Below are 24,050 nucleotides of genomic sequence, written 5' to 3' on the forward strand. Positions count from 1 at the left end.
ATTCATAATTATCATTCCAAGACAATAAAAGCCTGTGTGCTTTCAACTTCAAAACTTCTAGAGAGAGAGAGAGCTAAATGTCAATCTGTCTGCGTCTTCCCATGATTGGATGTACATGAGACAATGTCTTGCTCCCTAATCCAGGAAATTGCCGACATTCCGATATTTCAATGTGGGGTAATTCTGTTAACATCTGCTCAAGGATAGCATCGGAAAAATCATCTTTGGAGAAGAGAGCCAGCTACTGAAACGGTCCAAACCCTCAGAGACAATAGTACCGCAGTTAGGGGTCGAGTCTGACTCAGGATAGAAACATTACTGCTGTTGACCTCTCGCTGCAGCAGCTTTACAGGCCCTCGCTCGGGCTGTTTTCACCATCAGGGAGACACGGTTTGAATCCTCCGGTATCATGGAGGACATCTGGGAAAAGAAACACTCGCTGCCAGTGCCACGCACATCAAGAGCACTCACCTTCCGACAATGCAGAAACAAATCACAAGCCTTCATTTACATTTCAGACGAAATTCAAGGTTGTGATTTTTCAGGCTTTGTCTGGATATATTATTGATTTCTCGACACATTTACCAGTGTGGAATGTTTTTAACATGAACCCTATTACCCATCTATTTTCAGCTCGTGCCCCCATCCTGATCCCCGGTACAAGTTTAGCTTATGAAGGTGACAGCGGCGTGTACCAGGGGGTCAGGTCGGGTTCCGAGCTCAGGTGGAGAAGATGATGAATAATAACTGGGATGTGAGCGGATGAGCCCTGAATCCTCACTGACAATGAGAGAGGGCTCTGATAATCAAGTGAGGGCAATGGAGTCAGGCGACCTGTCTGCGTGTTAGGGCGTGACCCCTGCAGCCCCTCTGGCCTGTGCTTCAGCTGGAGATAATGCACCGCCTCTGCAGACCCCTTAACTTCCCATCACCACCAGAACAAAGTCCCTCACCCAGAGAAGGGTGACGAAGTCGGAGGACGTCAAACTTTACTCTGATTACAGGGGAACAGTAGATGCATGCATAAATAGCTTCCCTTTCCGAGGCGAGAACCCGCCCCGATGGCGGCCAGCGCTTCCTCTAATGGAGGATGTCACACTGAAGATCATCTTATTGTAGAATGACGATCAAACGGAGAGTGGAAATATGGTGCAGCTTGTCAGGCTTTACACATATAATCCTGTCTAAGGCTGTGCAATCACTGGGCACAATCCAACATGCGACAAATTCACAATATCTGGCGCTACCGCGGCGGCTGGTACCCTGGAAATGCCTAGACTTACAAGTGACCTTAAAATAGGTCGGTGTGTGTTTGTAGTGCAGAGACGTGTTTCCGCCTCTCCCATCTGCCGGCTCATGGAAAGGACAGATAGTGTGGGACCTGAGGGCGACGTTACAGTCTTCCAGCCTCCTCTTTTGTTTCCACCTTGCGTCTCTGTCTGGGGATGGCAGCGAGATCGGGACTGCTGTGAGGTGACACAGAGCTGCTACATTTAGTGGTGTGGGTGGTGTCCCTGTTAAACCTCTTATGGTGTCTCCAAAATACTCAAAAGCAAGAGCTTCTGTTCATTGCAGTCGAGCGAGAGAGTCTGGGAAGGAGCAGCGACGAGCTCCTTCCAATACTTGAAGATAATGACGCCATCTTAGTGCTGCGAGGAAGGTCAGAGGTCAACAAGCGTGCCTATGAGGCACAGCCACATACGTTGTTTCCAACTGCAGCTGACCTCCACATTCATATCATACAGAGATACTTGCATGATACCCTCCACCACTAAACTCAGCTCTGCTCCGCTGCACTGAAGCATCATTCTTCCCATCAAAGACAGAAGCATTTCAATTAATTGATTGACCAGTAAATACATCGTTTCAGATCAAGCAGTGACTGGTGATTATTTTAGCAATCTAATAATCCTGAATTAATTTTTTGGATTCCTTCTCTAAGTAGTTTTCTTTAAGCTATTAAGAAAAAAGAGAAAACTGGCATCACAATTTCCTAAAGTTCCAAGATACAGTTGGGTGGTGACCGTAACACAGTTATTTCAAGCTTTGACCTCGATTACAAAAAAGAAGAAGTATTCTATATACTTTTCTTTTGACAAACTGTACTGTGCATATGCTGAACTATTTAAGTATTTGCCCAGTTCTAGCTGATAAAATCTTCATTTTAGGCTGAAAGATTCGGAAAAACGTGGTATTTTGCCAGGTATTGCAGTTAGGTTACAAGGAATCGTCATTCTTGTATCATTATTCACATTTCAATTGAAAACTATACTGAAATGATGATGGTGTGGTTTTTGTGGGTATCTTTACCAAACAAATGAATAGAATATGATTTTCAGGCAAGACTTGATTTCGAAAGACAGTCTGCCTTTAGCAAAGGTCGGCTTTTGATCGCAGGAAAGTCCATCGCGCGTAATCTCTGTTCATCTCTGGTGATCATTTTCACTACCTAATAATTCAGGATTTGTTAAAAAATGTAAACATGACACAAATATTCTATAAACTGGAAGAAAACAGAGAAAATCTGATATCAAAATTTGCTGAAGTTCAAGGTAAGTCACATGGCCTGGGGGTGACTCCAGCATCTCTTTCTCTTTTGTTTTAAAAAGAAATCCAAATAAGGCACAGAAACAGAAATGATTTTAAGCGCAGCACCGTCTCAGCGCCGCGTCAGTCACAGTCACATTCAAACACACGGTCATTCATTCACAGCAGACGCCGGTGAGGACCCACATGGGGATTGGTGTCTTGCTCAAGGACACTTGGGACACCATGGCTGGGGTCTGTGGCACCAAACCCATTAATTCCAGATTGGTAGTCCACAACTCTCATTCGCGTAATCCCAGAGAGATGAGCAGCAGAAGCGATTGCTGACCAGGAAATGAATGATCGCTTCAGCTCTACGTTGACTGCAGCAGGGACTTACGATGAGACGTGGAGTGAGAGGAGTTGAGGATGAATCTACAAACTTTTACCTGACAAGCGTCTCTCGAAGGAAAAAGAAAGAAGCAGCCAAAATTGTAAAGTGTTCCTTTAAGACAGTCGACTCCTGGCTGCAACTCAGGCCTGCTGTAGCAACCAAATCCTGGCTCTCTTGACTCCACGCAGCTCTGATTAATGGTAGAGGCAGTGGGTGGGTGGTAGACATGGATCTGCCCATTACCACACTGCAACATTGCAAATGGCTTCAATTACTGTGGAGTGTGCTGAGCTGGCAGTAGAGGCTCTAGGAGGCAAGATGAGCAACGTGCACCATCCAGCAGCGAACTCTGCTGTGATCCCTTCGTTCACGCTACGTGATCGCCATGCTCATCCTCCACTTTGTCGTTTACCACACAAAATTAAAAGGCCCGGTTTCTACTTCTAATTTTCAGCCTGTGTTTCAGAGGCGGCTCTTCTTGTGTTGATCACCTCACTGTTTCTGGGGTCCAGATGACGAGAATGTGCAAATAACACAAGAAGGCCCCTCTCAAGGGTTCTGTTTCCCTCACCAAACCGGCTCAGCAGCACTGAGCAGTAGCAGGACATATTGAGGACTTGCCAAGTGGCTGTCAAGTATCACAAGGGCCTGTATGCCCACGCCTGCCCCTCACCCTGGCACCAGGGCAGCTTCCTGATGGGATTCCCTGTGATCACATCCCCCAGCCAAGAGTGCAGCCCCCCTGTAGCTCCTTGAGTAACAAACCGATGGACTCCATCAGGTCAGTGACCCACATTCATAACTTTCGAGAGAGCCGACTCCTCCTCCTGCTCCACCTCTCATCGTTCCGGCGTTACTCAGCCAGAGATGAAAAGAAAAAAAAAAGACGATAAATTTGCGATGAAATTGAGTCAATGACTGCGCTACTGGAAGTGGAAAACGATCATTAGGAGTCTCCCACCCACGACTAAATGCTCTCTCTTTGCAAATCACATCAATTAATGTCATGGTCTATGACAAATGCTCTCTGTGCCACAGCACATGGAGGGAGGACAGACACTAATAAGTGAACATACTCAACGGAGGAGGTGGGGAGACATGGGAATCCCTCCGTTGCTCGAGTCCATGCCGGGATATCACGGTCACGGCCACGTGGACGCCAGCGAAATGACAGCAGGTAGACGACTGAACTCAGCCAGAAGAGCCTGAAACATTTTTTCTATTAATAAACTCGGACTGGACTCCCATCCTTAATAAGTCACGCTCATATTTAAATTACCCACTTTACAATGGCAGTTATCTTCTCTCCAACTGACCCATCAAGTGACACATTTGATTATCCAAGAGTGACTTTCTTAATTTATTTTCCCTTTAATAGAGAGAACAGTTTGCCGGAGAGAGGAAGTGAGAGTTAAACTCATCCAGCAGATTAAGGATGGGTGGATCCACCCCATTCAACAGCTTCATAACATGGCAGCAGAATAAGAACGCTCCAGTTCAGTCTGCACAAAAGATATTAAAATATTGTAAGTAGCAGGCTATTATTTATGCTATTATTTCTTCAGCTTAACCAAATTTGACATCGTGAATATCTTTACGATGGGGTAGGAATTCATCTCAACCTCCTCAAACGAGAGTTTGGATCCACCAAGTAGAAAAATCTCCTCAGACTTCAAACATTCCAATGTGACTGGATTGTTTGTTGGTATAACCGTCAAAACTTCAAACAGCCGACTGGCAGCGCCGCTCGTTCACCTCTGCACCGCGTGAAGTCTCCAACCGCCCCGATCTCCCCTCAAATCACCGGCCGTGACCCAAGTGGAACAGACAGACAGACACGCCTCCTGCGAGGTGCCATACATCCAAGTGCGGAGGGGGGAAGGAGGCGCCGAACCCTAAACAGCACAATAACTCTGCTCACTGCCAGACAAACACCAGGCTCACTATTCAGACACCTTGACAGGTTTTGACAACTTTTGACATATTTGATGGCGGTTAAAGCGATACTTCACCCAAAAAGTGTACTTTAACTTTCAAGTATTCACTAATAGGTGCCTTGAGCTCACCACCTCTAGTCCTTCATCTCTTTGGGTTTGTGACGAATGTGCTATTTACTACTGGATGCGCTTGTACACCAGCTTCATCCGAGTTGCTCCCCGCCTTCTTCACGGACCACCGCTTGGACAATATTCATTCAGAAAATGGGAACTTTGGAAATGATATGATGAATGGTGTTCCAGTGGTGAGCTCTTGACTTTTAAATATGGTGGCCACAAGGTTTGGGCTGGTCACGATAATCCTGCCCTCACTCCTGACCTCCCAGACCAGAGGAGTGTCGTGGGGAACCAGTTTTCCACGCTGAGAGCCAGTTCACGTGTTGTCGAAACAGGAGGAACTGGTGCAAGATTAGGCACCAGCTCTGTACCGGCCTTGGAACTGGCTCCGTAGAAAATAAGTGATGCTTCTCTCCTTCGTGAGTCCAGGATGCAGAAAGAGCCAGCCATGTGTATTTAGCTTGATGCTAGGGCTGTAATGTCCCGGTCGACTGGTCGATTTATTAGTCGATACGTTCTGGCTTGACCAAAATTCTGATTGGTCAATTTTTTGCCACGTTAATTTCATCTGGAGGAAAGTACGGAAAGCACCCCTGTTTCTCAGATTACAATCTATCTTTGAACACCCCCTTGTTTTTGCTATTTTGGACTCGCCCGACCCGCCAGAGACAGACAGACTGAAGAGGACTAGAAGGCCAACGTCTGGTGGTTTGATGAATGTCTATTTAATTTTGACGGTTTCATTTCAAGTCAGTCCTCGTCCACCACGTCAAAGACGTCTGCAGCGTGGCAGCACTTCATGAAAACAGAGAATGGAAAAAAAGTCAAATGCAAAGTTTGCAAACAGCAGTTTTCATGTCACAGCTCCACCACAAGCACGACGACGTATCACCTAGAAACGGTGAGCTAACGTGTCCACCTTAGGTCGCCCCGTCAGTTTTGAGTATACGAACGTGTCAGAATTGACATTTCAATGTTTTAGTCTAATAATTGTTTTGTTTTAATTGTAAAAATTCCTACCGTGGACTTGCCTTTTGTGTTTAAGAGTAAAGTTTTAATTTAAAAATCTATTTGTGTCTCAGCCGCGATGCTGAGCTCCTCCGTTCAGTCTCGCTCTGTGCAGGACAAATGATAGCGCCGGGCAGTTATTATAACCTGACAAAAACAATTGTCTAAATATTCCTCAACAGGTTTTGTGCTGATAGTTGACACAGTACATTTTTCATAAATAAAATTAGTCGATTTTTAGTCGAAATTTGAGGGCAACATGGGAGCTGTCCAAAAATGTCCACCTACATATTCCCAAATGCATGAAATGTTCTAATCTCCATCTTCTTTAAAGACAAATTAGAATTCTTCTGGTGTGGCAGACAGTCGTCTCCGTCTCCACTGGCTTCAAGCTAAATAAACCTGGCCGGCTCTTTCTGCTTTCTTGAGTCACAAAGAAATGACGCAGCTGTGAAGAAACATCCTCAAGACACCTGCGTGCGAGTCCCGCTTTAACACGAGGAGGTCAGGTGAGTGCTGGACCCTGCAGATAGAAACACTGCAGCGGACTCACGGTCTCACACTTGGAGGAAACAATCTTAAATCCGAAATGATGAAATACTATAATTAAACGCTCATGATTGTTTCTGCATTATGAGCAGTGGCAGCTGTTCAGACCACACAAATCCTCCGAAAACCCGGGGTTAAGACTGGTTAGACGCCGGTGTCATAAATCAGCATAAATACTGTGACTGATACATTTGTTGACACCTAATATGGTTATTTCATCACAATATCGGATTAAGCCCACTCAAACAAATTAGGCAATAATGAATGTAATGTTATAAAATGTCAAACAGAATAATCTACAAGCTAATTCTTACAAAAATACACACATTCGCCTATGAAGCTGACCATCATTTCATACTTACGCAGAGTCTAAAACACAGCAGCGTAAACCAATAAAATGGTTAATTTCATAGCGCAGACCTGAGTTTCAGATCTGCTCTGTAATTTTTATTTTTTGTTTTATTTTTTTATTGCTGATTCAACAGCCAACTGCTGGCAGCTGTGTTGATTAGTGCTGCTATATGATAGATGATGCTGCAGAGGCCAGCGGGGCTGTGACCGCTGGTGAGTGGAGGCATTACCGCGGGCCGACGTCTCCTCCTGGCTGAGTGACACCGCTGCGTCTGGAGGCTGCTGGAACAACATGAACTGGTACCGGTGGAAGCCGGACCTCCGCGGTGGGGTCGGAGGACGATAGTCTGAGAGAAGGGAGACGGCAGTGAATATGGTGAGGAACATGCTGCGAGAGGAAGCGAAAATTACCACGCCATCACCTCTGTTTGATGTCTCCACATCTTCAAATTTTTAAAAAGCTCACATAAAGATCCGCTGAACGAGTGGTGACTTCCCGCTCACCTGTGACGGTCGTCCCTGTCAGCTGCCCTTTCTTGAGAGCGCCGCCCTGTTGATGAAGACACAGTTACACAGGAAAAGATTAGTTCACGATTCCGTGTTTAGGCTAAAACTGACCAGAAATTCAAAGGAAGGGATTTCCGCACGGCTACGATTATGAAACCGAGAGGTTCAGGCCAAGATAATAAATGTAGCTACTAAAGCAGAGGAGTTCTTTCTTTTCATTGAGGGCCAAGACCCAAACTGAAAAGCAAAAACATTTTTTTAAATGCCTTCTCTGTCCTCCACTTGCACCCCTTCTTTTATTCCCCACACCAAACTGATGTCCTGCCACTCCGCTGCCGAATCAAATTCTGTAAAGTTCATTATTAGGGATCCTACATAGTAAAGAGCTGTTTTGCCTCACAAAAAAGGGAGATCAACAGTATAAGTTTTCTATTTATAGTCTATTTTTTTTAATCACCATATATTTTTACACGTTAAATCTTTTATACGCACGGGGGGCCAGTTATGGACTCCTGCCCCCACTTTTTGCGTAGCCCTGAACTCGAGGCTGATGTAGAAATACTGATGTGATATTAACACCAGTAAATTCCTATTAAATGTAACCAGTGCTTGGTTTTCCAGGCAGCAACGTCCCACATGACTAATTGTCTATGAACAGACCTGCTCCTAACTCCATGTGCTGAGAGGATATTTTCTGCACATTGGAAGGTATTTTCTACTGTATATTTGTCAGGTTAAACTCCCCCATGCTCAGGAAGCACACAGTCAGACACTTCACGCTGCAAATTGCACACGAGAATGTTTGTTTAATAGACTTGGCTGCTCGCTACAAGACGGCTGCATCCTTGAGTGGGAGGAAAAGGGCTAAATATGTTGTCTGTGAAATGGCCCAAAACCCACTTGAGGTAAACATGGAAGTCCCCATCAGAGGCATCAAATATCTGGTCTGGGCACCTGTTTCTTTCCTCGTTTCTGAGCCCACAGGCTCCCCCCACAGGACAACAAAGGTACTGTTACTGCACAAAAACACATGCAGGACCTCTTTTTCCTCCTCAGATTCCACAGAAGCGAATATAAGAATTATTATAATAGAACGGAAACGCTGAAGTGCATTGGTCCTCGGGGAAGTGGACTGAACTGAGTCGGATCATAGCACACAGTGATTAATCGGACATCTTGGGGATGATGCATAAACTGTTAGCACTCAGCAATTATGTCTTTAAAACGAGATTTTAAAAAATCCACTGACGGTGATTAATTTGAGTCCACTCGTTTAAGTAACTAATAAGAGACGTAAAAATAAGCATTTATAAAATAGTGATGAGGAAATATTGAGCATTCATTGCCTGTTTTTTGGCAAAAACACTGCAGCTGTCACATCATGAAATAATGTCAGGAGGGTAAATTCACTTTGCTGTGACTCGTTCATCGATATTTGAATCTCTCCGAAAAAGTGCATCTATTGTGCATCATCTTATCTGTAATCCTGTCAGTGGCTGCTCTTCAGGCGGTTCATTCCAGTGTGTTTACATGCACTGGTAAAATTCAGAAGATTAGTTTCAACTGTGAGAATCTTCATCCACTGATGAGTGAGAAAAAAAAGGCTTTATTTAGAAATAGCAAGAGTCCTGCAGCCTGCAGGATCCAAACCCATTGCCATAGCAACAGGTAGTCAACATTTGAGCGTGCAACATTTTCTCATATCTTAATGCTCGCCTCTCGCTCGCTCTCCCCGGCACCCTCTGCCCTTCTAATTTCATAACAATACATCAAGTTAAAAACAACAGCGAATTAATGCAATATTAAAATTCAGCCAAGTCATAAAAGACAAGTCAGAAGCACATAGAGCTCAAATAAACTCGTATTCATGAGATTCAAATAAAAATAATGAGGGTGTTTCTACTCTTTTCTGGCTCCCAGAGCTCCCAGTGGCGAGGTCGCTGGCTCTCGACGCTCGCTGGGGAGGAACGACTCGCTCACACTAATCTGCAGGACATTCTCACATGGTGGGCGGCCTCCCTCGGGGGTCCTGCCGTGGGGGCGGGGCACAGAGAGTGAAAACTTCTGACCGCTAGATGATTGACAGCCTCTAGCTGTGTTAATTGTGTTTATTAAAAAAAAAAGAAGTTCGGTTTATTATATGATCTTTAATGTTGTTGTTACGTATTCTATGTAATTAAGTATACACCCTCAATAAATGAACACTTTTAATGGTTGAATTTACAGGCAAAAAGGATATTCAATGATGGTCGGTGGCAGTGAACGTTGAAATCATGATTTCAGCGTTATCAAAGTTGACCTTCTATTTGTTTTTTGGGGTTTTCTTGCTTGTTAATGTTGGAGTGATGTCACAAGTCTTATTCACTTGTTCTTAAACTGTCCTATCAGGTCTCTGGTAGGCTCTGTGCTATAAATGGGCTGAACTATTCAAGGGAAAGAACTGACCAAATCAACATGAAGGAGCAAGAGCCCGTAGTTTTAAAAGTCATTTTTTAATACTTTTGCTTAAATGCCCTGCTCCTTTGACTAAAATCTGATTAACAATGGAAGTTTCTCCGTAAAATGAATACACACGATTCAATCTTTTTGATGAAGTCATATTCTGAGCTGAGGGTTGGGGAAGTAACAGCAATAAAACCCAACAGACACTGGAAGACCCCCCCCCCCCCCCCCAAAAAAAGAACGTAGCAAAGCTGTCAACTACAATCTGGAATAACTAAGAGTGTTGGGTCCTTGATATATTCAAGAATAAAAATACAAACGTTTATTACCGCTGTCAAACTTCTTCAAAAACAACCACTGAGCAGAGAAACATCTCCACTGGCCAATTTGAGTATTTTTGGAGTATCTGTTGTGGCTTTGACCTGGAGATGAAAGTTATGTTACATAAGACAGGTGTCAGAGGAAACAGACGATGGGGTTATTGTCACTGCATTATATATTTACACACAGTGCAAATGTGAAGCATGCAATTACTTCACTGGTTGCCTCTGAAAGCAGTTTGTTTAATTTGAAGCACCAAATGAAAAGCAGAAAAATATTCCAACGACTGTCCTGGACCACAAAAAGGCAGCTGAGTGTTCACAGCCGCGGTGTCGGTGATTCGACCTCTGGACGTTTGGCACCTCGTGTCACGTCAACAGCTGAGAGATGAAAGTGATTGTGCGCCGCTTCATCGTCGACTAGCAGCCCTTGTCAGAGTGTTGGACTCTCACCGTGTGCACCTGAGCGTTCCAAGTCCACCACGAACAAAAACACAGCCGCCACATTTAGCAGTCATACTTTATATTTTACTGGCGACCTCGTTCGCATTTCCAGGCAACACTGAATCAAAAGCACTGAAAACTGGAGTTGACTTCTCTCAGTCGATCCTTCCTTTAAGGATAAATAACATTGGATTTTTTTGTTGATATTTGATACGATTACATTTCCTGGTCTCTATCATTAGCATGTAAACAAATGTAAAATAGAATCGCATTTTACACACAAAAAAAATAGTGCAAATATTGTTCATCTAAGCTGCAGAGGAAGGCTGTGTGGTTGAAGAGGGGGGTAGCGCCAGATCAGACAACAAGCTTAAAACACAAAAAAGTGCAGCGATTCACGCTGACGACGGCGATCCGATCACCAGATCATCATGTGGTCGCATGGTTGAGGTCGTCGCCATCAACACAGGTGGCACATTATCATGATTTTTAAATCAAGAACGTTGTTATTTACATCAGGAAAAGTGTATGAATCATTTGCTGCTCATCTGATGAGCAAAGCAAGAGAGAGAAACTGATACACTGGACAAAATAGACATTCCTGCAAATGCTGATATTATTGAGCACGACTCTGTTCTCTGTGGTAGCCATCAGACCCCAATTACAAACACACACTTCACCTGCTTTACTGATATTATCAATGTAAATAATAACGCTGAGACGACGTCTTAAAAACTATGGAGGAGTTAACACAGCAAAATTCAAGTTAAAATGACAGTTTGTCCACGTTGCAAAGCAGAAATGGATCATAAAGCACAGTGAGCGCAGCCAGGGGGGACATCAAAGTCAAGATAGCGGTCTCGGTGTTGCGTCTGCTGCACTTCTCCAGTTTTAATTTGTCTTGCTGAGTGTTTTCTAATGACACGTGAACGCTGATCTGGATCGGGTCAGAGTGAGGGGTGTTTCCCTGAAACCAGGGGAACACCAGCTCCTGCTGCTGTGACGCTCAACCACACGAGTATCTGTGAGACAGACGCCGAAACTAAAACCATCAAAATGGCAGAAGGGAGGGTGATGGGGCGGCGAAGACCGGCGAGCTGACTCTGACCTCTGACTTGTCTGCGATAAACAACCGGCATTGTGAATATGAAAATTAAAAGGGAGCAGAAAATAACATATAAAATATATCATCGCAGATTCGTCACTGCTGCTAAATATAATCAATACGGAGTATTGATTAATTTGATTGAATGCCTTGTCAAAAAATAAAAGGCACTTATTTCTGAGGCTCTGCGTGTGGAGCTACTTCATTCTGCCTCAGCTCACTTTCATGTTGAACTGACTTGTGTTTCACACACTGACTCAGAAAAAAAGAGAAGGGATCCTGGACAACCTACACATTATGAGCAATGAATTACTCTGAAAATCTGGAAAAAGCAATGCAGCAGAGCTTTTTCAGTGTGTCACGTAATAGCCTGACACTCCAACCACCCAACACTCAACAACTTACTCCCTGTTCCAAGTGATGCACGTCCAAGGCTGCTCCGCATTCGACTCCTCTATCAGAATTCACATCCCAGCTAAATGTTCCATGTGGTTGACGAGTGAAATCACTTCTGGCAAAAAATGAGCGATAATTAGAAGTGCTCTCGTGTAATATTTCTGGAGAATTTACTAAAAAAATACCCAGACACAAGAGTCAGTATTACTATTATTATTATTGTAAGATGAACATATCATGACCTTGGTGCTGTAGTCAAGACCACATCGAGACCAGGAGGTACTGAGACAAGACAAAGACTTGAGACCAAGTCCAGACCGAGGCAGCGTGAGATGGGGTCCAGTCACAATCTGAGCGTTTCAATTTTTACAATTTCAAACACTTTTATAGATTGAGAAAGAGGCAAAACATTCAGGGTCATAACGGCTGGTGTTCCATTCACAAAATTACTGAGTGCAGGCGGTCTGAACTTTGCTGCAGGCGATTTAGCAGTCGATCTGTTTATGTGCCGGTCAACGGTGCAAAGTTTTTGATGAACAAAATTATGTTTGAATTGGTTGTCTATCGCTGTTTGTGTTGTCATTAATGTTTCTCATTCTCAGGTCTCTCTTAGAAAAAGAGACCTTAACCTCAACCACCGCATTATCATATAAAGGTGAAAATAAAAAATAAATAAAGTACGAAGGAGGAGGAGAACAAAATAGAAACTGCCTTTAATTTCAATAAAACTAAATGAAAACAACGAAATACGAGCGCCACTCCTGACCAGTGCGTCAGAAGACAGACAAACAAACAACTGCATGCATCTCTATATCAACAGCCTACATGGTAAAATAACGGGAGGGGAGAAGACACAAAATCAATGGATCTCTATTATTGTGCGGGAACATGTTGTCGAGAGTATTCGCGGGAGCAGGAAGGAGAAAACAGTCCCACGCTGGGCTCTACTTTGCATGTTGTTTTACAGATACAATCTTTAAGGTTTTGGACAGTGAACATAATAATTGATGATTCTAACTCGTGACCCACCGTGTGACTGACATATCTGTTGGCGTACACTGCTAACTTTACCTTGGGCACCAGCCGTCTGCACGCTCAGGACAGAACAGTAAAAAATGCTCAAGAGTAACGAGCTCAAACAGACGCTAGAATGACAGAAACGCCAGTCAAGAGTTATCAACACCTCGAGAGCCACGGTCGAATCAGACGATCCGAATACACAAAGGAGAGAAACCTCAAGAGCTGCAGCTCAAAGGTTAGTCAGTCACTTCAGTTCTACTATTGGTGAGAAACATCAGAGGCCGAGGGTTGCAAAGTATCCTTGGTTGTACACCACCATGCAGCTTGCAATGTAATTTGTATCCATCCATCCATGTTCTCCCTCTCCTCCTGTTCAGGGTGGTGGGGGTGGAGCCTATCCCAGCAGCCTTCCCCCTGGACAGGTCACCAGTCCATGGCAGGGCCAACACATAGAGACAGACAACCATTGGCTCTCCCAGCCACGCCTACGGTCAATTTAGAGTCTGGATTAACCTGGTCCCTCTTGATGTCTTTGGACTGTGGAGGAAGCTGGAGTACCAGAGAGAACCCAGCAGGAACAGGGAGAACATGGAGACTCACCCAGAAAGACCCCGTGCTGCAGCCGGGGCTCCACCCACAACCTTCTTGCTGGGGGCCACAGGGAGGACCACTGCTCCACCGGGCCGCCCGTAATTTGTGTCCGTCTCTATCAAATAGACCATAAATAAATTGACTGTGCTGAAACGCTATGCGTGAAAAGTTGTAGTTGTAGTTGTGAGGACAAGTTAAACAGTACATTTTGAGAACGCTTTGACACCTTTGAGGAATCTGAACATTTAAAAGTGGAGAAAAACTTGTGTATCGGGTTCTTTGGCCTCCAAACCAGCAATTTCACCAGAATCAGCCCGGTAGTTCATCCACTGCATGAGCATGCAGCATCAGAGCTAATAAGGGCTGGTGGGACTGGCGGCAGCTCCTCTGGGTCTGACGAAGCCATCACCGAGGGGAACCTTGCCGAATGTGTGTATTGTTTAACGTGAAACACGGGCTGTTAACTCCTCGGAGCCTTCGTGGGGCAGATGAGCAATGGGTTTGTGTAATGTGTCTACATAACTTCCGCTAGGAATCCTCTGACAAGAGCCAATAGGTAGGAGTGCGCAGGGAGGTGGTGGGTGGGCGCCAGGGTGCGGTTTCACCAGGAATACCCACTTGCCCAAGAACCCTTCTCCTTCTCTGTGTGGGTGAGTGCTTCCCTTTGTCAGCAAGAGTTACTCATGCACCTCCTTGAGTATCCACCACTTTCCTCCCCCTCCCTTGCACACCCTGTAAACCCACACCTACGACAATCAGCACCCACGTCCGTCTAATGCAGTTCTGAGAGCATCGTTCTCCCTTTTACTTGCAGTCAGCCTAACAGACGGGGAGAGAGAGCATGACAGATGGTGTTCACAGCTCTATTTCTGAGACTGGACTTGTACCGCCACATGCACCCCCCCTCCCCACCTCCCTCCCCCCGCCTATTCCACTGAAGCCAAGTGCTTATGATTGCCTCCTCATCTTCGCCTCAGTAATCAGCCCATTCATTTGCAGGGTTATTGTGAATTAAAACTCTGTGTCTGACAAGAAACCTCAACATTTTCAGGTTAAACAGATATTTTCCCCCCCCCCAAGAAGTGAAGAAGAGAAAAACATCACTGCTCATCAAGGTTGCTGTAAAAGTTTTCTTATTTTCTGATAACATGAACAAGGATACTTTTGTTTTTCAGTGAGAGGTCTAATCTCTCATCTGACATCTGACTTGATTGAGCTCCACTACTTCTAAAGCATCAAGTTTATTTTTTCCTTAAAATGAATCAAGATGCTGCAGATACTGTTGTGTAACATCGATCACTACCGGAACAATGTGAAGCAGTACAACAGTGAAGCAGCATCATGCCATGAAGCCGATTCATCGCATTCTTAATTGTAAGTTAATCATTGCCGTCAACCTTGTACACAAGGGTTTCTATCTGCTGTTGGCGGCAGATTTGTGAGGATACATTTCCACGACGGATGCCAGTTTGGATCATTTTTTCTATAGAGAACCAGTAACACATTATATGACATACGAGGGGTGTTCACGCTGGAGAGTTCACAACCCCAATAGTTCTCGTGTCATCGAGGATGCGGGGCATCACACGGCCGTTGAGCAACTTGTAACTTCTCCTGGTAGAGTTTTCCACTGTATTTAATCACATTAACTCTCAGGGAAGAAAAACAGCTTTCGTCCTCACAGATACTCCCAACCTTTCGTCTCGATGGCAGCACGTCCAACACGAGCTGGCACTTAAGAACAGTTACACAACCTGTTCATCCTCTGTTTTATACTGGTAGTAGCTGGCTTTTTTGGAAAAAAACCAACAAAAAAAAAAACCAAAAAACCAAAACATGACCTGTTGTGTTTCCATGTTTGTCAGCTCTTCTCCTGCGCTGCCTGCTACAGCCACGCGTGAGGTTGCCTATACCGCCATCGACTGAATAAACATACACACCCTGGATTACTCCCTCCAAACCACCAGATGGAAGCGTCTTCCATTTCCTCTTTGGTGGCATTTCAAATATCTGCTTGATCTTTAAATGTGAACACACTTCTCCTCTCAGATGAAACAAAACCCTTTTTAAAGACATGTCCTCTTTACTGCCAAACATGCTGAAGGAACTTCTGACAGAAAAGAGGAACGAATAAGACGATCAATTACAAGAAAAATAATTACCCCATCAAAATGAAACCAGCGTGATGACCAGTGTTTCTGGTGGTAAATGTGAGGCGCTAATCTGGTAAAGCAACCTACCAGTGAGCAGCTAAGTGGGGTGGATCGACCCCAGCCAAGGGTGAACGCCAGTGGGGGAGACACCCTTGATCTGCTTCAATGCATCAACAAATTAACCCATTTAGCTATTGCCAGTTACACTAATGGCTTCAGTAAAGAAACTCATTTGACGTTGGTAATGAACTGAGCTGGAAACACAAACAGTCCAGTTATTAAGTGAACTCCAGCCATCTCTGACATCACCTGACACACTGTGATGCGTCTCTCCCGGTCATGCTCATTAGCGAGGAAGCATACCATTACCCAAGTCACTGGCTTAAGAAACTAGCCACCCAAACTCATTATCACCTTCATCTATTTAGTCTAATTTGCATACATTACAAATTCGCCTTCACAAAATGGCCGTGCTGGTTTGGTCATCTTGTTCTCATGGAGCAGATTGGCCTGTGCTGCCCCGTTAGGCCCAAAGCGACAGTGTATTAACAAGCTAATTTCACCCAACCTGCTGCCCTGAGAGAGAGAGAGAGAGAGAGAGAGAGAGAGTGTGTGTGTGTGTGTGTGTGTGTGTGTGTGTGTGTGTGTGTGTGTGTTTAGTAAGCATGGGTGCTACTGATGAGTCTGTACTTTAGTGTTGTGGAGGGAAGCCCAAGCTTGAGTTCCCAAGGTAACAGTCAGTTTGAGTGGGGGCTGGCTGACTCATTTGAAGGGAATCCTGGAACCTGAACAAAGCTGCCCACTCGCCCCACCCCCAGCTTCATCAGCACAACAAGCAAACAAGGCGGCTGACATGTCCCCGTATAGGGCTTCCCACTGACGGGGGTGGCATCGGAAAATCCCAGCTTGCCTACGAGCAGCAGTGGCGTAATGAGGCCTCGCTGCTACGTGGCTGCAGCAGTGTCCAGCGCTAGGACTAGAGCCTCACTGAGGTCATGAATAAACAGATTGTAATAGAATCTACAAACCCATAAAGGCACGTGCTGGGTTTTGATGAATACATGAGAGGACGGGGGAGATACTGGGCTGGTGGGAGTGGAACATTAAGCTTATTAAACAGTCAATGGCATAGATTTAAAATAGTTTTTGAAGTGTGAACAGTGACACAAAATAAATGACTATAGAAACCTTGTGGGCTGGAGTATGGAGGAGGTGGAGAAGTGAGAGGAAGAGGAGGTGGATGATAATCTAATTATTAAGAAATTAAAAGAGATCAACAGGCGTGTAATTGACCACTTAGTTTGCTCAAGGTCAGTAGATTCTTTTGACTTTGGACTGCTGGCGGGTGCAGTTAGATGGGAAAAGTTTCATGAAATATTTGCATGAAAAAAAAGTTCCTTTATGTATTATTAATCCTAGAGTACATTCTGGGTTTTTTTTTTTTTTTACAGCAGACATGATATTCCATTAAAAAAAATGGAATAATCATTTTAGAAACAGTCAAACCTGGGCATCAAACAAAAGCTGTGCATGTTCATGCATCCATCCTGTTAAGAGTAGCCATTTGCTTGTGTCCACTGTTGTGTCTGTTGATAACTGCGGTTCATTCAGTGTCTTTAGTCATTAACAACTGAGAGCTGGTACAAAGGGATTTAAGAGGCAGCATTACGGTTTGAATCGCTGGGTGTTTAATTCTTCTATTATAATTGAGGTAGGAGCGAGACAGAGGTTATGGTAACTGCTGGAAACCTGTCCCACTTCACAGAAAGGTTAATGAACCTTACAAGTCCTATGGGAGATGGAGTATGCTGTTAATTTGACAAACGTGGGAAATAAATGCTTTTATGCTTTTATTGACGGTGACTAATAGCGGCCTTTTCTGGAATGAAAGGTTTTAGTCTTTTGGGTGCTTTGCTATGAGGCAAAACAATAATGTGGAATGCATTTGTTGGAAGAAACTAAGTACATAATTGTTTGAATAGCAATTTCAGGCCAAAAAGCATCTTCATTATTAATTCCTACTTTTGGGGGAACATATACTGCGCAAAAATGTACAGTAACCTAATTCATGTTGGGAAATAAATGACTTTATTCTGAATACATTTGTGGGAGTGATGGGTTTCAAAAGGCTGTATTTTTAAATTTACATATCTACATATTTCCATGTTCCATTTGATACACCATTGGTCTGGGTTTCATTTTAACGGGGCATCAAGGGTCCAACAAACCAACAGCTGGAGAGAAAGACTGCGTAAAAGCATCAGAGCCAACCCGAATTAGTCTGTGGGTTAGAGGGAATCATTGCAAAAGGTGGCAATGATACATCTGATCAGGACAGAGGTTTTAGGCAGAAGACCAACTATGTACACAGTGTGCATGATTAAGAGATTATATGGATAATCTCCTTCCCATTCAAAGAGCCTGGCGGAGGCAGAAATCTGGTTTCACAAAGGTAGACTTTCACCACGGCTTAAATCTAATGAACACTCAGAGTTCAGATAGACACGCGAGTTCATCGGCTGCACAATATCAAATATGACTACTTTGTTTATATCAGAGCATATACACCATTCTCTTCCATCCATAAATATGGATGTGTATCAGTGTGGAGCAATATAAGTTTTTAAACTTCTACAATCCAAAGGTCTGCTGCAACTGTTTGCCTTTTTCTTGAAACTGATGGTAAATTGATCTTCAAACCAAAATGTTAAACGGCACAGGCCAGAGTTGTCTGATCCGTTGGAGACAGATAAAATACATAGTAGTAAATAAAAATATTGACTACAAGATGGTACTTAAAGGGATAATTCACCCAAAATCAAAAAGCTAGGTCCCAGCTACCGGGGGCCAGAAACACAGCGTCAGTGACTTAAAGACACTTGGACTGCCTCGCACCAACAGTCTGCAGGCATGTTACCGTTTTATATTTACATTTCTTACGTTTCAAAATGAGTGACAATTGGCTTTAATTGTCTTCATGTGATTACCGCAGCCCGTTTTCCTGTGAAACTCCAGAAGTGTTTTATGGTTCTAAAACCTTCTTCCAACCTTCTCCCCACAAGACGGTGAGCAGATAATGACTGAAATGTCATTGTTGGGCTGAACTATCACTGCAAGTATGGATGTGTGTGGGCGCTGTGCTGCTCCAATCAAGAATTTTAGTAGAATTATATTTATGTACATTTAAAAACATGGTATTTTTTTTACAATTGTGTATTGCTACTTATACTTCATTAAAAGATCTGATTACTTCCTCCACTGATGACTTCAGTCGACTGAACTTAGCGGATCAGAGAGCTGAGAAAGGGCAGGCAGGACGTGAACACGCTTTCCCAACTTTGCCCTTCTTGAGGGAGTTTTCCAGGTGATGTGGTTGCTCCGAAGGGTCTTCTATTTCGGAGACCCTGTCTGGCTGCACCAGCGCTAGACTAAGAGCGGAGCTGAGACCGTCCTAACCTTTTAGACCGCTGGACCACAGCGTTGAGAAACCTGTCTCAGCCTCCCTCTTCTTGATACCTTCCTCTTTTCCAAGCCAACTCGCTCTCAAGTCTCTCACTCTTTCTTTCTCCCAGCAATACTACGGGCACCGTTTCCTGTGCCTACTGTGCATAATGTTTGCCAGAGAAATGCACAAGAATCTGAGCTCCACAATCCCTCTTAACCTTTGACCTTGGCTTATTGTTACCTGTGAGCAGCACTGTGGCAAACATGCTGTAAGAGCACTGTACAGCCCTGCAAGCTGTTTGTGTTCTGCAAGAACGGAGGGCAGGGGAGGAGGGAAGGAAGAGAGGGAGCTATTTAATCCCCCCCCTAAGGAACTCCCCTCTCAACCCGTATCGTGAACTCGCAGGCAAATCGCGTTGCTGGAAGGCACACCACACACACACTGCTGTCTTTTTAATTTCATCAGCTGAAAGAAATCTATACAGTGCTTTGGAATCCAACGGAGCTGGAGAGAGAAGTGAACTATACAGCACCCCGGAATGTAAACAGGTTTCTCACCAACTGTAGCATAAAAATACCACATTGTTACGAACCTCATGGCTATGATAATGGTCAATAGAACAGATCAGAGGTCTTCGTAGATTTATGGTTGTTAGTCCTACAGCGTATCAATAAGTACAAGTTGAACAAATCCAGAGGAAACGCGCTGATTGTACACAAATTATTCAAGTGGAACATGGAGAAAATATTGGTTTCTACTAAACATACTGTATTGACAGCGGCTTTTTTCCTTGCTGGTTGGAAAAGCTCCTGTGAATCAGAAATTCCATGCAGAACTGAGCTGCTTTCTGCACAGAGTGCACTCTTCTCTAGTGAATAATCGTATGATCTCACCACTAAAGTAGGCAGAACATGTTAGAACTGTAATGCAGGCTGCGCGATGTGGCCAGTTAAAAGCTAAAGTTCAGAAAATTACTTAAAAAAAAAAAAAAGCAATTCAGCTTTTAAAACCAGGAAAAGACAGCATTTAAGCTATCACTCAATACCAAGTCAGTGCAGCGATACTGATGTTTCACTGATACATTATCCGGCTCAACTGTCATGGACTGGTATTTTTAGTATTCATAAAGCCATCGCATATCTTACTGCACTGCTCCTTCATTTTACACTTCAATAAACATTGTTACGGTTCCTATCGCGGTCACTACACAAAACAGTTCCTCGTTCTATATTACACTTTTCTACAGTTTAGCAAAACTTTTGGAATTAAAAAAAAAAATCCTAATCATTACGTGGAGGTAGACAGGCCACCATAATATCTGACAACTTTGCATTCATAGCTGTCACACTTAATTATCATGCCAAAATACAAGAAAATACATTGGCTGCAGGAGGTCTTTTGTGAAGTCTTTGTTTTTGTGTACAATTAACTGGCAAGCGTGCCATATACTTAAGTGAGGGCTATTTTAGGAGAGCATAATTATTAGTGAGTTGTTTTTATCAGCATGCCTCACTCCCCTTCCCCACCACTAAGAGGAAACCACGTCTACAGCCACAGGCCTCACCAAACCCCCCACGAACATGACATTTATGCATTTACACGCCCCTCTCATCCAGCCTCTGCCCCCCCCTACAAGTCTATGTCTGTCAAAACTGACCAGTTTTACAGGGGAACAGGTAGGCAGACTCTAACAAGCCCCCCCCCCCCATCTATACCGTGCAACACACAAATTCACGCACAGGGCCGACTGCCAGAGATCCTGCTTTACTGACTCAAGTGAAGAAGGGGGGGGGGGATGACAAAGACGACAGCTTGTGAGGGGGAACATTGTCTACGGCTGCGACTGGAAATCTTTTCAGGAAAAACAGGATTTTATACACAATGGTCGTGGGTGTGAAGAAAGGGGGCACATATTAAAAGAAGTGCCTTTATATGTGCAGAGCTACTGGTTTTTAAACTGCATTTGCATGGAGAAGGTCCAAGCTGTTCTTTTTCTCCCCTGCTTGGCTCTGGTGTGACAGCCTGGATCGAAGAGGGCTTTCCAGGTTGTCCTTGTTTTCCTGGAGAGTAATTGTGATATACCCAGCGACAGAATGCAGAGTAAATATCAAGGCAGCACACGCAGTAGTCCTACTTCCTGTGAGAGACACATTAATCCTTGTTTGTTCTTCCTAAATAAACTATTGCACAACATATAAAAACTATAATTCATGGGTGATTATTGCTTTGTTGCCCAAACAGCCTCTGACAGGAAACCAGAGCAGCTCACTTTTCTTCGTGCAGTGAAACCTCCTCAATCATTTCACCACGGCAACCACAGCGGGGAGGCCAGTTGTTATAGAGATGGCAAGAGGCTTGGTAGGTTATCAGCTACAGTATTGCCAGCGTATTTGTGTGCGCGCAAGTGTGTGTTTGTTGCATGTGGACGGGGGATGGAGCTGACAATTGAGCGGAGGATTCTTATGTAATTCTCCCTTTAGGTGGCAGAGAACAGTGAGAGCATCGGCCCACGCTGAAGAAGAACCTGTTTGTTAATAAGCTGCAAGTAAGAAGAGATCGATAGTATTGTAACAGGGTGTTTGTTCACAAGACCAAAGGAGCCCAGGTGTAGCGGAGCAATAGCTACCGAGTTGGCTAGCTACCTCACAAATGAACCTGCACACCTCACCCTTTACACCTCATCAAATCCAAGCATGCAACATATTAAAGCAAGACTTCATCCAGAAAGGGTACTTTGCCTTTCAAATATTCACAAACAGATGTCTTGATCCTTCCTGCAACACCTCTTTGTGACTCAAGCATCCAGAAAGAGACAGCCACGTCCATTTAGCCAGAAGCTAATGGCGACTGATGGCTCACAACAGCAAAAAGATCTACAAATGGCATTTAAAAAAAGAAAACCCTCTCAAGTGCTAAATTATACATGTTACAGTTTGGTTTTCAAGTAAAAATCAAAGTATTTGTGGATTACTAGGCATACGGGTGAATAAAGACAACACGGACCACACCGGACAATGTGCTTGAGGGACACTTTTGGACAGTTTTGCTGTTGCTGTAGTCAGTGGCTATACGCCATGGGCGCTCAAGCTACATATACCTGGATCTGGGCTCAAGGGACTTATTTGTGAGTACCTGAAAGGCAAAATACACTATAAAGCACAGCTTCAAGAAAAAGATAATAATAAGGAACGCCAAACTAAGGAACTCAAGCATCATCAGCATCTGGCTGAGAGAGTGGAGGGAGAGCAAGGGGAGTGACTTCCAAAGGCTGAACTCCATGAAGTAGCACCTCTGACATTTGTCTGGCTGTAGCTGACAGCAGGATGAGTATCGCTCTAAATGTTAAGCACCTCCAGCTGCGCTTCCATGTTAAGGACTATTGTTCACTTGCACCAGGGGAGGTGTGTGATAGTTAAGAAAAAGATGAATGACCTGCATGTAAACTTTATCAGGGTCAAACACAATATGCAAGTTGTTTATTTTCGGGAGTTTACCACTTAAGCAAACATCCTCCAAACATTCAACATGTCAGCTCTGTTTTAACTCTTAACCGTATAAACAGGTGCTTAATTGAATTACTCCTCACACACACACACACACACACATATATATATATATATATATATATATATACATATACATATATATACATATATATACACATATATATATATATATATGTTAATGATAACAATCTGTTCAAATTCTATAATTCTATAAGGCACTTCATACAAAGAACATGTGTTTATTCTGTCAGTTTAAGCTTAAACAAAGGATGACAACAGGTGCAGCGAGTGGAGTTTGTGGTGGATAAACTTGCTTCATGTGACTCGGAGCCAGGATGCACTCCTGTGTAAAAGTTTGTGAAACCACAAACAAGCAAACATTGGTTATGAGCATGTTTAGCAACTTTGGAGGAAAAAAAAAAAAATCACATTAAAAAAGGAAAATTGTTCAATTCCTTTGCGCCCACCCCCTTGTCATAAGATATGGATGTCCCGTAAGGTTATTTGTGTTTGCTGGGAAATGAAGTGCTCAACTGGATTAAAAACATACTGCATATGTTTGGAAATCTGTTTCCCTGGGCGTATGAGTGGAGTGAGCGAGCGTGAAGCAGCAGCTTGCGTCTCCTCCAAGAGAGAGGGCAGACACTCTCATCATTAGCTGGGCTACAATGTGCTCCTCTACCTGCTCCAATCTGCACAGCCAGGCTCCACTCTGACGCCAGACAGATGTTCCCAGCACGAGGTGCAAAGTACCGAGAGGGGAAACGAGTATGAGCAGAAGAGAGGCAGAAGAATGGAAATATTCAGCAGAGTACACAATAAGAGTTTAATTATGAATAATACCAATGGCTCTTTGTTCTCACAATGAAGCTAGTGATGGTTTTGCCTGGCCTTCAGGAAGTACTTTTTGGCTTCCATATGGGGGCTGCCTGTCAAAAATAAACACTTACCACAACGTGTCACGGTTGAAACTGAACACTTATTTATTTGTAATAGTGAACAGTATTTCAACACTTGAGCTACTGTAGAGCCAGAGGTTAAATATGTAATTTCAAATATATACAAGGCTATTGACTGAGTGTGTAGCTGAGCCAAAAGGCAAAGCTTTTAATCTAGCGGTCATGAATTATGGGTCATGACCAAAAGAACGAGATCACAAATACAGGACGCTGAAATGTTTCTCCTCAGGAGGAAGGCCGGCGTCTTCCCTCGGGATAACGGGAGAATTCATCTGCGAGG

The 24,050-nt window shown here is 43.9% G+C and overlaps 1 protein-coding gene across 4 annotated transcripts in view; it reads right to left on the minus strand.

Annotated features, from left to right (window-relative positions):
* The window catches only part of pebp4 (phosphatidylethanolamine binding protein 4), a 59,067-nt gene that overhangs the window by 3,012 nt on the left and 32,005 nt on the right, over nt 1–24,050 (minus strand). For all 4 annotated transcript variants that reach the window (XM_086205843.1, XM_086205842.1, XM_086205844.1 and 1 more), the window contains exons 5-6: nt 7,387–7,432; nt 7,113–7,229 (exon numbers count right to left, since the gene is read on the minus strand). In XM_086205843.1, coding sequence (XP_086061969.1) covers nt 7,113–7,229; nt 7,387–7,432 — 163 coding nt within the window. The remainder of the gene's footprint in view (nt 1–7,112; nt 7,230–7,386; nt 7,433–24,050) is intronic.

Source organism: Aulostomus chinensis, chromosome 6 (genome assembly GCF_037954235.1).
Source record: "Aulostomus chinensis isolate RoL2024-O1b breed Wild chromosome 6, RoL_Achi_v1.0, whole genome shotgun sequence".
In the NCBI taxonomy this organism is placed as follows: domain Eukaryota; kingdom Metazoa; phylum Chordata; class Actinopteri; order Syngnathiformes; family Aulostomidae; genus Aulostomus; species Aulostomus chinensis.